General features: G+C 38.0%; 1 protein-coding gene across 1 annotated transcript in view; it reads right to left on the reverse strand.

Moving 5' to 3' along the window:
* Positions 1-13992, reverse strand: part of ABCA13 (ATP binding cassette subfamily A member 13) — a 502662-nt gene that overhangs the window by 161553 nt on the left and 327117 nt on the right. The window contains exon 48 of the mRNA XM_073008854.1: positions 8552-8660. Within this exon, the coding sequence (XP_072864955.1) occupies positions 8552-8660 (109 nt within the window). The remainder of the gene's footprint in view (positions 1-8551; positions 8661-13992) is intronic.

Genomic DNA, 13992 nt, shown 5'->3' on the forward strand with positions numbered 1-13992 from the left:
GAAATCATAACAGGAAAAGGCTTAGAACTTCCAAAAGGAAAGATGAACATCAAGATGTATTAAAAATAGTAGCATACATAATAGACTATCGTTCATCTCATGAGTTTTCTAAGTCACATTTGGTGACTTAACTGAGAATTAGAACACCATCTGATGTGGTGCTCGATGTATAGGAAATACTTAAGACAATAATATTTTAAAGGTAAACAGGGTAAAAGGACCTAAATTGAAGTAAGCTTTCTACATGTCACCCAAGATAGTAAATAACAATATTAGTAAACTGTGATAAGTCATACATAAGTATTTTAACACCTAGAAGAACCACTAAGAAAACTAAATCAATGTATATACTTAAAAATACTATAAATAAACCATGATAGAATCCTGAAAAAAAATGCTCAAGTAACTCATGGAAAGCAAGAAAAGAGAAACAGGAAACATAAAACAAATGATGGTGTCAAACTTACACCCAAATATATTAGCAATTACCTTAAATGTAAATGATTCCCAAACACCAATTAAAAGGCAGAGATAGGAAGCTCAGTTTAAAAAATATGACCCAACAATACACGCTCTACACAAAACTCACTTTACACAATGAGATAGGTTGGAAAAAAAATAATGGAAAAGATATAGCACGCAAACATTAATCAAAAGAATAAGAGAAGGAGCGACTACGTTACTATCAGATAAAATAGATCTCACAGCAACTACATTTACTAGTGACAAAGAGGAACACTACATATATGCAAAGGATTAATCTACCAGGAAAATATAATCATCCCAAATGATAAAAGGCTCAATCCACCAGAAATATGTGACTATGCCATATGTCTGTGAGGTACCAATGTGAGGTACACATTTGACGTGTATCTCAGAGCTTCAAAATACATGAAGCAAAAACTGATGGAACTGAACAAAGAAACAAAGCCACAATTTGGAGACTTTACTACTCGCCTCTCAGCAAATGATATGTGTCAGTGATGATCTTCAGTGAAGATTCAGTAATCTTCAGTGATCAGGGAAGATATGGAAGAACAAAACCACATAATCAACCAACAGGATCTAATTGACATATAATATACATTTCTAACAACGAGTAGAATACTTTTTTCTTAATCACCCATGGAAGCTTCAAGATAAACAATATCCTGACCATAAAATGAACTTCAACCAATTTAAAATAATTCAAATAATGCAGAGTATGGTCACTGACCGTGATGAATCAAACCAGAAATCAGTAACAGAAAGACCACAGGAAAATCTCAAAAACTTAGAATTTAAACAACATGTGTCTAAACAATCCCTGAGTCAAAGATGAAGTCTCAAAGGAAATTATAAAAAATATCAGAGGCCAGTCTTATTTTCATTCCTTTGAAACTAATGTGCTTTGACTCATTGCTTTGTAAAAACTTTTTTCTTTATCCTTGAACTTTAGAAAATTCACCAAATTTGTCCATCAATCATTGCTACTGCCATAATACTTAATTCACAAATTTTGATAGAATCATGACAAACCCTTCCAATCCATTGGTACAGAATTATTTTGTTGTTTTGTTTTGTGTTTGATTCATTTTCTTCTTACATCATTGCTTCTTTCTTTGTGATTCATCTGCTTTTTTTCTATACCTGACGCCTCTAGCTTTTCCCCTCTGATCAGTTTTACTGTGTCACCTTTTCCCTATGTGTTCTTAGAGAATACTGCATGTTTGTTCTTTAAGTCAATAATTCTAAATGAAGGAGAGAGGTTTGTAATCAATCAATAATGTTATTCACTGCATCCAACGAAAATTCATATTTCTGTCTTCATCTAAGCTAGCTCCTTTTTTGTAACACACTGCGGCTCCGCCTGGCATTTTCTTCTTATCTTTTATCCTCTCTTCCATAGAGTTCACACATTTTCCTCTATTTATGCAGATATAAACACACCATGAGATGCTCCCCATGAAAACATCCTCTCAATATATGCAATGTCCTCCTCTCTGTGGTTGGGGGATCAGTCCTTGTTCCACGCTGGGTTTGATAACTGGCTTTGCTGTCCTTTTGTTTCTTACTCCTTCTTGATTCCAGCAAGGGCAAGCTAGTACTGATGCTTTTCATTGCTCAGAATCCTCCCTTACCAGGGTGCCACTTTACCTTCACTTGGGTACCACCATATCTTCTCTCTCAATATCTCCAAAGCTCTCAAGGGCATGTTGAAGGTTATGGATGCCAGCCAATTTCCAATAGCCAATGCTGTTCATTCAGTAGGTCTATTACAGATCAGAGATTTTCCCCTGTTCTCATGCTCATACTCTCTTGTTATGATTTGGAGATTTTAGCAGGTTTCTCATTTCATCAAAAGCAAACCAGGAAAAACTACCATGCATGTCATTCACTGCTCCCAGGTTCATTTCATCTCTGTCCCATCATCCTAGCATGCAACATGCACCACCCTTCTCCTTCCCTACTGTGGTTTGCAGCATACTAGTGACTTGTGGCCCTCCAGGGGATTACAAAAGAGATATATAAATGTGGAGAAAAGAAAGACAAGAGCTCTTTCTTGTTCTAATACAGAACAGTCCTCCCCTGACACCCAGTAGCCAGGTATCTATCAGGTTCCTTCCTAGCAGTGAGAAGGTGAGTGTGGATATCTCTAAACTGACTACTAACTTATACTTCTGTCTGTTTTCCCGCTTCAATGGTCAAAATATGGATCAGCTGGGAAGTTTATCAGTTTAACCCAGTGGTTCTCAAACTTGGTTACAATTAGAATCACCCAAAAACATTTAAAATGCCTGCTGTTAAAGACTTACTCCAAATCAACCAAATCAGAATCTTTTTGGGTTAGCGACAGAAATCAGTATTTTTTAAACGCCTTAGTGATTCCAATGAGTAGACAGTTTAATGGCCACAGATCTAGCTTGTTCATGACATTGCTGAGGTTAATTCCTCTCACACGGTGGCACTTCATTACTAGCACTCCAAGGTTTGGGTGAAATTTCAATAAGTAGTTGAAGAAGTTTAACCTCTACAATTGCTATCATCACCACCCACAACCACCCCCAATAACACAAAATAAAATAATACCTATCCCCTTTCATTATTACTCTATCAGAGGAAGAGACCTTCTTATTTACTTAAGCACTACCTACTTAATCTTCTGTTTTCACTTATTCTGTTAATCTTATTAAAAGAAATTTCCTCTTAGGTTCATTATGTCTTTATTTAACATTTTAATTTAATAAAATTATGCCAGCTTAAAAGGTCCTAGTAATGAAAGAAGCAAGTACACATTTTGCTGCATATTTATCTTTATTTTAGAAGGTAATTATCATAATGTAATGTACTATAGTAACCCTAAAATGTAGTGCAAAAGCAAATTCACTTAAATGACATATTTATTAAATACCTATGAATAAAGACTTTAGAAAACACAAACATCAGTAGTATAAACACCTTCCAAGAAGTGTTTACATTCTTATTAACAAAGGAATGTAAACAAATAATGATAATGTGAAGTATCAACTGCTCTAATGACTGTCTTAGTCTGTTTTCTTTTGCTATAATAGAATGCCTGAGAATGGGTTATTTATTTATTTATTTATTGAGACTGTCGCTCATGCTGGAGTACAGTGATGTTAGCTCACTGCAACCTCCATCTCCCGGGTTCAAGCAATTCTCCTGCCTCAGCCTCCCAAGTAGCTGGGATTACAGGTATCCACCAACACACCCGGCTAATTTTTTTTTATTTTTAGTAGAGACAGGGTTTCACCATGTTGGCTAGACTGGTTTCGAACTCCTGACTTCAGGTAATACACCTGCCTCAGCCAACCAAAATTCTGGAGTTACAAGAATGAGCCACCATGCCCAGCTATGAGACTGGGTAATTTATAAAGGAAAAATGTTGTTTTTCACAGTCTGGAGTCTGGGAACTCCAAGGGCATGGCACCAACAATAAGTAGCCCACTCCTGAGACACCGACATTAATTTATTCATGACAGTGGAGCCCTCATGACCCAAGCACCTCCCAAAGGCCCCTCCTCCCAACACTGTTACACTGGGGACCAAGTTTCCAACACACAGACTTTTGGGAGACACATTTAAATTACAGCAATAATCTAACACAGTGTCTGGGAAATATCTGTCATTATATGCATGCTTGCTAAAAATAAATATACGGATGAATTTCATAAGCAAATAACTGTGGGAGAAGAAAGAGAAGCCACTAATTCATCCTGCAAGGGTGGTGAGTATTCCAGCAGAGGTGATGTCTGAGATGGGCCTAGAAAGTTGAGCAGGAATGCTTAAGGTGATGCAGGAGAAGACAGGCAGTCTCAGCAGAGGCAATGCAGCTACCAGGCTCACAGGGACGGCAGGGCAGTGATGCAAAGGCCAGCCACACAGAGGGGAAAGTGAGGGGCCGTAAGGGAGAGACGAGGCTGAGATGATAGGTCAGGAGCAGCTAGCACATGCCAATTTAGAAGTGTGATCTTTATCATGAACACACACGTGAGGCATTAAAAGTCTTGAATATTGGGCAAGAAGGACGAGGTTTACAATTTTAGAAATACTTTTCCCAGAGAAATATCAACATCTTGATTGTGCCTTTACTGCTGAATCAATATAAGTGGAATCTTAACAAAAACGCTTTCAGAAGAGTGCAACCAGAATAGGAAGATGCGCAGACATAGACTCTCATCAAAAAGTTACACAAGGTCATCTGCGGTGGGCACATAGAATTGGATTTGTGTATTGTTTTTGTATTTTTAGTATTTCACCCCAGTTGGACATTGCTGGGAAAAGTTCAAAGAAAGTGAGTGAGCAAGTCATGTAAATATAAGGGAGAGAAAATTCCAGAAAAGGGAACTGTGATGTGAAATGGGAGAATAGGTGGCATACTTAGGAGAAAGCAAGGAGTCAGGTGTGGCTAGAGTTGAAATTTCAGCAAGGTTGCGATTAAGTGGTTTGAGATGAAGCAGGAGAGGCTGCAGGGCCCAGACCAGGGAGGACCTGCAGGTCATAGGTAGGAACTGTTTCTTTCTTTCAAGAGATATAGGAAGCCAGAGGGGATGCTGTAATCTGACAGACACATTCCATGGGTGATGGTGGGCACATATGCAGAGATGAGACTTTTCGGGTAGGGAGCAAGGGTGGCCCCAGGGAGCCACAAAATAAGCTGGTGAAAGTGTCCAGGTAGGAGTGCATGGACCATGGGCCAGGTGAGCAGTAGTAACCTACGGAAAATGTGCACATTCAGGATTTCAAGGGCAGAAGAGATAAGATTTGCTGATTTACCATGGAATATGCAGGACAAAACACAATCCAGATTAGGATTTTGGCCTCAACTGACTTAAATTTCCTTGAGATTCTGAAAAATATTATATGACATGTGACTAAGTTACTAATGTGAGCATAAAGAGGGGAAAAAGGTCTCTGATATGAAAATATATTCCATGCTTTTTTCATCCCTTACATGTACTCCCAAATCCACGCCTTTCCCCCAGGCTCTAGGCTGTACTTGCAAAACTCTCCTCATCATGCAAGGAAGTCTTGGCATCTTTTGCACTCATTAAGTAGAGAACACCCCAACTGCAGTCATACTCATACAGGAGGAAATGATTTACCTTGGAGATTCACTTCTCAAACCACATCTATTTGGTCTAGGCCAGTATCAGCCTTTCGATACTTTAAAAACTGACTCCAGTTGAATCATAATAATATTCAGATTTACAATGAGTTTTAGGTTCAAAATTAGGGGTTCTGAAAAGCTGCAAATTTACTCAACAGAGAGAAAGGGCCAAACTGGGTTTTAAGAAAATAGCTTCTTATCAAGTGGCCTGCATCACGATTCAGAAATCTCTAATATCAGAATGTGTACATCTGCTGAAACCTCATCAAAAACCATTGTGATGAGAAGTGTGATATATTGTCCGTGTAGTACAATGATCTGTGCATTCACTTGTTATAGCCTGAATGTCCCCTGAGCCTGGTGCTGTGGGACTGCTGAGACCAACAGGGAGCAAAACACAACTTCTGCTTTCATGGGATTTATCAAAGCTCCATACTGGGGCAAGGTTTGTTTCACTATAATTATTAAGCTAATAGTTCTAGCTCTGTCCATTTCCCATAGGAACAAGCACGCATCAAGGGATGTAATACAATATTTTCTTCAGAGCCCTGCTTGTGGGAGTTCTTTATCAATATTTTGATAATAGCTCCCAACACACCCTCCTGTGGGGCTATGTATTGCATATTCCCAATTTATTGCACAAACCTTCCTTTCCCATGATGATGCATCAACAAGTCAAATTAGAATTTATCTGTTTAGTCTCGTTTCGAAAAAAAACTCTCTCTGCTTAATTCCTTCTACTTTAATTTTCCATTTCTGAAACACCATTAAACTAGCCCTCTGGAGGTCACCAGCAAAACCTCTGCATTCTAATTCTTCTGGATGACCCTGAAATATTTCATTTTTCCCGCCCATCTGTGTGAAATTCTGCCCCCCACTGGCCTTCGTGCCAAGATCTTCTTACCTCAAGGGATACAGAATTTTGTCCTCTTCCCTCTGTTCTACCCATAGCCCTCTTCTGTTCTGAGCCTGTGTCTGACCCATGCAGGATCTCACTTTACCAACACTTTTTATCTATCATTTGTTATTAAGGTTAGAACTTAGGTTACCTATGACTGCTCTACTGAACTTTTCTCTCCAGTTTTCTGAATCCTACCACACATTTTCATCTATATATGTGAACCAAACTAGCATCTCTGATCCTGCACAAATCACCTCACCCCTTCCTTGAAAACATATCTTCTCCCTGACATTTCTTATAATGTCATCAGTACTGAACTCTAAAATGCTCAGGTTTGTATTTTAGCCTTTCTTAAAATCTTTTTTATTCCCATCCCTAGTGCCTCAATCTTTTCTCCCATCCGTCTGAAATTTATCATTTCTTTTTCCTCTGGATTCATCCTGGCCTTAACCTCAAAATTGTAAGCAGTATCCTTCCAATAGGTCATTAAATTGCCACCAGTCTTCTTCCTTTAATCAGCGGCTTCCAGATCATTCTTCCTAACATATTACTTATATGATGCCATTCTGATTGTCACATATTGGTAAAGCCTGTCTATTACTTACCAAACTCCATACTCTTCATCATGCCAGTCAAAGCCAAGCAGCATTTTATCTTAAACAATCTTTCCGATGTGATCAACAATTATCCCTCTATGTTCAGCTTTATGATGAGGTCAAACTGGACTCTTCCACATAAGCTGAACATACACTATGACTGTTATTGCGTTGCTAAGACCTGTAATGGCTTTCTGACCTCAGTCAAACTTCTGCTCATTGTTCAAGATCCAATGTTAATGACTTCCCCTCTGTGAACCATGCTGTATTCATGCCCAGCAGAATGACATCTCGGTTTGATGTCGTAGAAGAGCAAGAGTTTGTCATCAGGTAGAGCTAGAATCCAATCATGGCCCCATTATTACCTTGCTCAGATGTTTTCTGAAAATCAGTTTTCTAAACAGTAAAGTAGGCAAATATTGTCTATCTTACAAAATTGACATAAAAATTAGATAAGACCATGAATGTTAAATATCTAATGAAGTTCTTGATACATTTCAAATATTTTATAAATGTTATTCTGCTGTCCCTACTCTATATGACTATTATACTATTTTTTTACTTCTCTTAGTCATGTACATTTTTAACTTTTATATTACCTATTATCATTCCAAAATAATTACAGTACCACAAAATAATTAAATTTACTTTGTTAAAAAATTGGTGTAGAAGGAAAAATAAATATGGAAAAATAAAGTACAATTGAAATAAAGTGAGAGTACATTAGAAAAATTGTTTAGTGTTGATGTCTATGTGAATTAATGTTTCAGCAAATATATTTTGTCAATAAATTGTGGTGGACATGGTCTGTTGCTTATACTTCTTGTTTCTTTCCTTTCTTTAGAAAAGAAACTAAGTTAAATTAACAAATTATAATTTATCCCACCCAAGTGAAATAAATAAACATTTACTTAAACCAATAAGGTAACTCTGGATACCAGAAATGGACCCATGCCATTTACCAAAATAAGAAAGCATAGATAATGAATCAATGATCAACATAAATAATTGATGAATTGAGGGCTCAGCATAAACCAAAATGTGATGTTCATCTTCCCAATGATAAGGAGGAGGGACAATCTGTATTCTCTATCACAGTATTCCATATAATATTGTCTTTAAAAGATAAAATTTTTCTTGCTTCTGTAAGATACTAAGTCACAGAATAAAATAATTTTAGGAGAGAACTCTCCAGTCACATTTTGTTCCCCTCATCCTACAGATGAGGTTACAGGTTCAAGAAAGTAAAGACATTTAATGACACACAAATAAAGGGAAAGAGAGCCTACAACTTTGTATTGTGTTTAGACATGGATTGGCTGCCAAGTAGAAACTTTCTCATTGCTCCTCACATTTCTATTCAGAACCTTTTCTGCTTCTTTCACTTTTAAAAACATTGTCTTTTGAAAGTAGTGAATTATAATGCATGAAAAATAACATTACCGTATTGTCGCCAGTCCACAGTAGGGGGTAGGTGCTGCCACAAAATAAGGTTGTTTAGATGATTTAAGTAGGAAGGTAGGGAATGAAAACCCTTCTGATTATACCACACCTAAAAAAAGAAAGATAATTTAATGGCTCTCACAAAATTAGTTCTTAAGTCTGTTTGTCAACTATTCTGGGATATAAAGAACATATGTGTCAATTAACTTCCAAGGCACCTGAGTGCAGGATTCAAAGTAATGTTCCTGCGTGGCTGACAGTGAACAGTCAATTCCAGTATGCTATTTTATATTTATCTCAAGCATATAATTTACAGCTAAAAATAGATTAATTTTCCCCAGAACAAATGTGAATGTTGCTCTATAATTATATTCTTACAAGAAAAAAGGAACCAAAGCCTATCATTTTTTTTCCTTCTCAGTTAGTAAGCTAATGAAATTTGACCTGCAAATTAAAAGTGTGGAAGATGATCAGAAAAAAAATGATTACTTTCAAATTAATAACTGAGCATGGAACATTATTTCTCAGAATAAACTGAACTGAACATTTACTGAGCATGGAGAATAAAGTAGCATTCCTGTCAAGAGAAAGGTGAAAATAAGAGAAAGACAATGTTATTAAAGCTAGAATAAGAAGCATCATAAAAAACACTAATCAAACCATCAGTATCTATATTTCAAAGTATCAATATTTTAATAAAAATGAAAATATATTATTAATTTGAAAAGCAAGTGAGTATCTTCAAGAACTATGATGACTCCAACTGATGCATTTTGGTCTTAATTCAATTGACTGAACAGCTCATTTCTCTAGAAGAGTCTGCCTTTTGTGACAGATAATCCACTTGGTAGAGTTAGAACTGCACCACAGCAAGTTAAGGCTTGGAGGAACCTATTCAAGTTCTCATAGTTTATGCAAACTTTGGACTAGATCTCAAATCCCTTCCAACTTGAGGGCTTCCAATCTATTTTCTTTCCACTCCTTCATGCTATAACTAATTATTTTTTAACCTCAGTCTTGTGTGGCAGCTATTGTGTTCGTGGAAACAGTTAAGTAATAAAATATTGATCATATAGTTAAAAAACCAAAAACAGAAAAAACAAAAACAAAACCCTAAGACACAAGACAATGTTCCCCAATTCTTTCTCAAATAGCCTGCCTCTTCAGGCAGTTCAGAAACCAGACCTCATCTTTCACACCACTCGTTTTTAAATATTTTCTTGAGTTCACAGAGAAATCCTTGCCAATCATTTTTTTAAACCCCAGGGGGAAGAAGTGAAACTTGAAACCCACTAACTACAGAACTGTGAGTGTTCAAGGCTATGCCTAAACAGAGTGGGATTTTGTGACCAAAAAGAAAAAGAAAATCTAAAGCAACGTAGACACACAATTCTCCAAAGTAGGGTAAATTCCAAGTTCCTTTGATGGAAAAGTCAAAAGTGAACTGAAAGAGTTTATGTCATATATCAGAGGTGTGTCCACGTCACCCACTCACACAGCTCTGTACTGTCACCCTCCGGGGTCTCTCGCCCATGCCACCCTGCCCCCTCACACACACACCCCTGCACAGGCACTAGCACTAGCCAGATTTCTGGAAATGATAGAAGCTTAAGATTCTGTTGAAGTTATGGGACAGGCTAATCTGGCAGAAAAGCCCACTGCCTGTGGAAAGTGGAACCTCCCACTAGCCCTGTCTGTGACCTCCTTCTCCCCCAAGCCTTGATTCCCTTAACTGCTCAAATGAAGGGAAAAAAATAGAAGACACAATGATAGTCCCTGCCCTGAATTAAGGTTTTTTAATTTTGTTTTGTTTTATTATTTTAATTTTTGTTTTAAAAGTAGAGTGATTTTAAAAAAAACTTAAAAATGACACTACACTACAGTACAGAAACAAAAGCAGAGCTTCTTTGACAGAATGGAGCTAGAAAGATAGGAGGCCGCCTGCTCAGCCTCCTTAGCTTCACCCTTTGTAGACTCTGAGACCTCTGTTTGTGTGGGTTTTTTTGTTTTTGTTTTTGTTTTTTTGAGGCAGAGTTTTGCTCTTGTTGCCCAGGTTGGAGTGCAACGGCGCAATCTCAGCTCACCACAACCTCTGCCTCCCGAGTTCAAGGGATTCTCTTGCCTTAACCTCCCGCGTAGCTGGGATTACAGGCATGCGCCACCACACCCAGCTAATTTTGTATTCTTAGTAGAGACGGGGTTTCTCCATGTTGGTCAGGCTGGTCTCGAACCCAACCTCAGGTGATCCGCCCACCTTGGACTCCCAAAGTCCTGAGATTACAGGTGTGAGCCACTGCACCCGGCTAAAACTTCTGTTCATGATTGCATTAAGGGCCCTAGTTCTTCACCATCTCTGTATCCACATGTTTTGCTATATGACTTTCATGCCCTCCCAATCTGATGCTGTGCTTGACCATGTGACTTGCTATGGCCAATAGAATGTGGCACAAGCAGAGGTTTGAGAGAGACATGTACGTTCCTGAAGGCTCCCTTATGCCTCTGCTATCACTATGGGAGCATGGCCAGACTAATCTGCTGGAGGATCAGATGCAACAATGGAGCTGAGACCTCCACTGTCATCCCAGCTGAAGCCAATAGCCAGCCAACCACACACATGTTCATTCCTGGCCAAGATCAGCCCAGCTCATTCTGTATTAGAAAAACTTCACAGACCCATGAGCTAAATGAACGTCCATTGTGGAGGCCACTGAGCTTTGAAATTGTTGTTGTAGAGCATTATTGTAGCAATAGAATACCAACATAGTGATTTACACTGGAATGGGGTGTTACTGTACCAAAAACTGAAAATAGTTGGCATCGCTTTTGAGAACAGCAAGTTGGGGGACAAAGAAACAATCAGAGAAGCCTGGAAATACATGATAAAATACTTAGGAATACTGGAGAAAAATAATAAAAAACAAACTGCTATAAATAGCTGAAAAAAGGACGATGCATATTACACTGTGAGAACAGTGGGTAATGTCATCACCTGTATTAACTTCAAAGATGGAAATGGTGCCCAATAAACATTTTGACCTGGGTATGGGGCTCTCTAGAGAAAATGTTGAAAGACATGGCCTCAGAAGAAAGATCAAGTCAAGGGTGCGATTGTAAGAACTTTGTTGAGATCTTCAAAGAATGATGCTGCTTAGAGACTCTCTCAGGGGGACACAGGGCTTTTAGGAACCTAAAGGGTGTTGTCCCCTAGTATTCTGGCATTCCCCAAATGCCACTAATTAATTTTAGAGAGAGCAGCATGTCTCAACAACATCGTGAGAGTAGCTTGTGGATCTCAGTTAGAAAACTAAAAAGCCTAGAGTGCTTTATAGAAAGCTATATCAAGAAGGTACCCCAGGCTGGAATACAAGTAAAATGTAAATAGCTCTCTAAGAACCCAGCTGTCCACAGGCAGGAAGCAGGCTGAGAGCTACTCAAAAGGCGTATTTTAAAGTGTCTTCACACACAGCCATGGAGGGCAATGGAAGGGAAAGCACCTCGCAGAGTAGAATTAAGGGCCAATGCAGATGATGATCTGGGGAACATTCCCAGGACACAGAACCAGGGCCTGGCTAAGGAGCATCCCAAATTCCCCACAGCTAGTGCAGCCTGGCACCATCTGTTATGCACAGCCCACAGCAGCACAATCCCACAGACTCATGAGCGAAATGCATGTTTATTCTGATGCTACTAACAGTTTGCAGTTGTTTGCTATATAGCATCATTTTGGCAATAAATGACTGATTTGCAGAGTTGCAAGGAACAGATTTTAAAATGTTCTGGAACTCCTGATCCGTTCCTTTATAAACTGGCCTTTACTTGAGAAAGGTTTTATAAATTCTTTAAGTAATAAATGCATACTTTGTGATGATGTTAAAGTTAGCATTCAGGACTTAAAAGAGTTCAAATAAAAAGCTTTTCTTTCTTTCCTTCTTTTTCTTTTTCTTTTTCTCCTAAGAATGGTTTTCTAAAACTAGGCTGTGTTCTGGAAATAAGCTGTGGGATTTCCTTCCCTACCAGTCCATAAGTCATGAAGTGATAAAGTCCAATAAATGAAATAGGAAATTAATCTTCTTTTAGGAACATACTATGACACCCCAGAACAGACCTTTCATCTCAGGAATAACAGCCCCTCAGAAAAGTAACTAAGTAGCTATAAGGAAAAAAAAAAAAACTCAGTGGATATTCAAATACATTAAATTCCGTGGGAGAACAGAATTATGCAAAAAAAAAAAAACAAAAGGGAAAATGTGTTTGGTTTCTTTAACTGAAGTGTGTAAGTTCTAAAGAGTGTTTTGATTAAACAAGCTAAACACTCAAGATGTGAATGATAGAACTCATAAAGGTCGTAGAAGAGACATTCTACAAGATAATGAACCATACATTAAGCCTATTCATATGCAAATTTTCCATGTTTTCCTTCAGAAAGACTATGAAACTCATATCATCTGTGTTGGTGAATGTAGCCTAAAGGCTGAAAGAAAAAGCTGGTCATTAATTACAGAAAAATAAATGCAATCATTTGATGCACTATCAGCCACCAGCAGTTCTGGTGAGTATGTCAAATAATAGATTGCCCTTTACATCCCACAACAACGTCGAGTTCCTTGGCTTGCTGGAGAGGAGCTCAGCCTCCAAAGGGTCAAGTATAATTCACCTGCATGCTTGTGCCTGTCAAAGGACACGTAAATAACATTAAAAACTTCAGCAATCACCACTCAAACGTGTCAGTACAGAAGACTCATCTAAACAAAGACAAAAAATTTACAGACGTGAGGGGAACACACAAATCCCCAGCCAGTCATCACTGAACAAGAGATCTGTGCCTCAAACACTTCAAAGCAAAGACACAACCATTTCCTATGAATATGTAAGAAGGGTTTAGATTGGGATAGACTAAAAAGTCGGAATATTTGAGGGGAAATGAACAGATTCCTTCTGCTAATTAGGTGTATTTTCATAACGGCCACATAATATGTTCCAATATATGTCAGCAAATATATTTTAAGTTATTTTTCTATCAAGTTATTAAAAATGATATTTTCATATTGAGCTTTAAATCTTCATGGATGCGTGTTGCCTTGAGAAGGAAAAGAGATTTGAACAAACCTCAGCTGTTGGAGAGATTCCTGAATCATCCACACCATGACTGAAAATTTTTCCCAGGGATTACATTGTAATGCATGACTGTTAAAATTTTGTTTAGGGATTACATTGTGAAGTATGACTGTCTCGTCAGGGATGACATTGTGAAGTACCTGTAAGAATTTTTATTTCACTGAATAAACCTCCAACATGGGCTTATCTTTATCCCAATAAGCTTCTTCAGGTTCACATGAACCATCAAAGTCCCCACTACAGAAAAGACAGAGTGCCTTCCTGGGCTCATGGAGATCGTTCTTGTTCTCATAGTTCCACAATGGGTTCATGAGTAGACACAACGT

This window comes from Chlorocebus sabaeus, chromosome 21, assembly GCF_047675955.1.
Source record: "Chlorocebus sabaeus isolate Y175 chromosome 21, mChlSab1.0.hap1, whole genome shotgun sequence".
Lineage (NCBI taxonomy): Eukaryota > Metazoa > Chordata > Mammalia > Primates > Cercopithecidae > Chlorocebus > Chlorocebus sabaeus.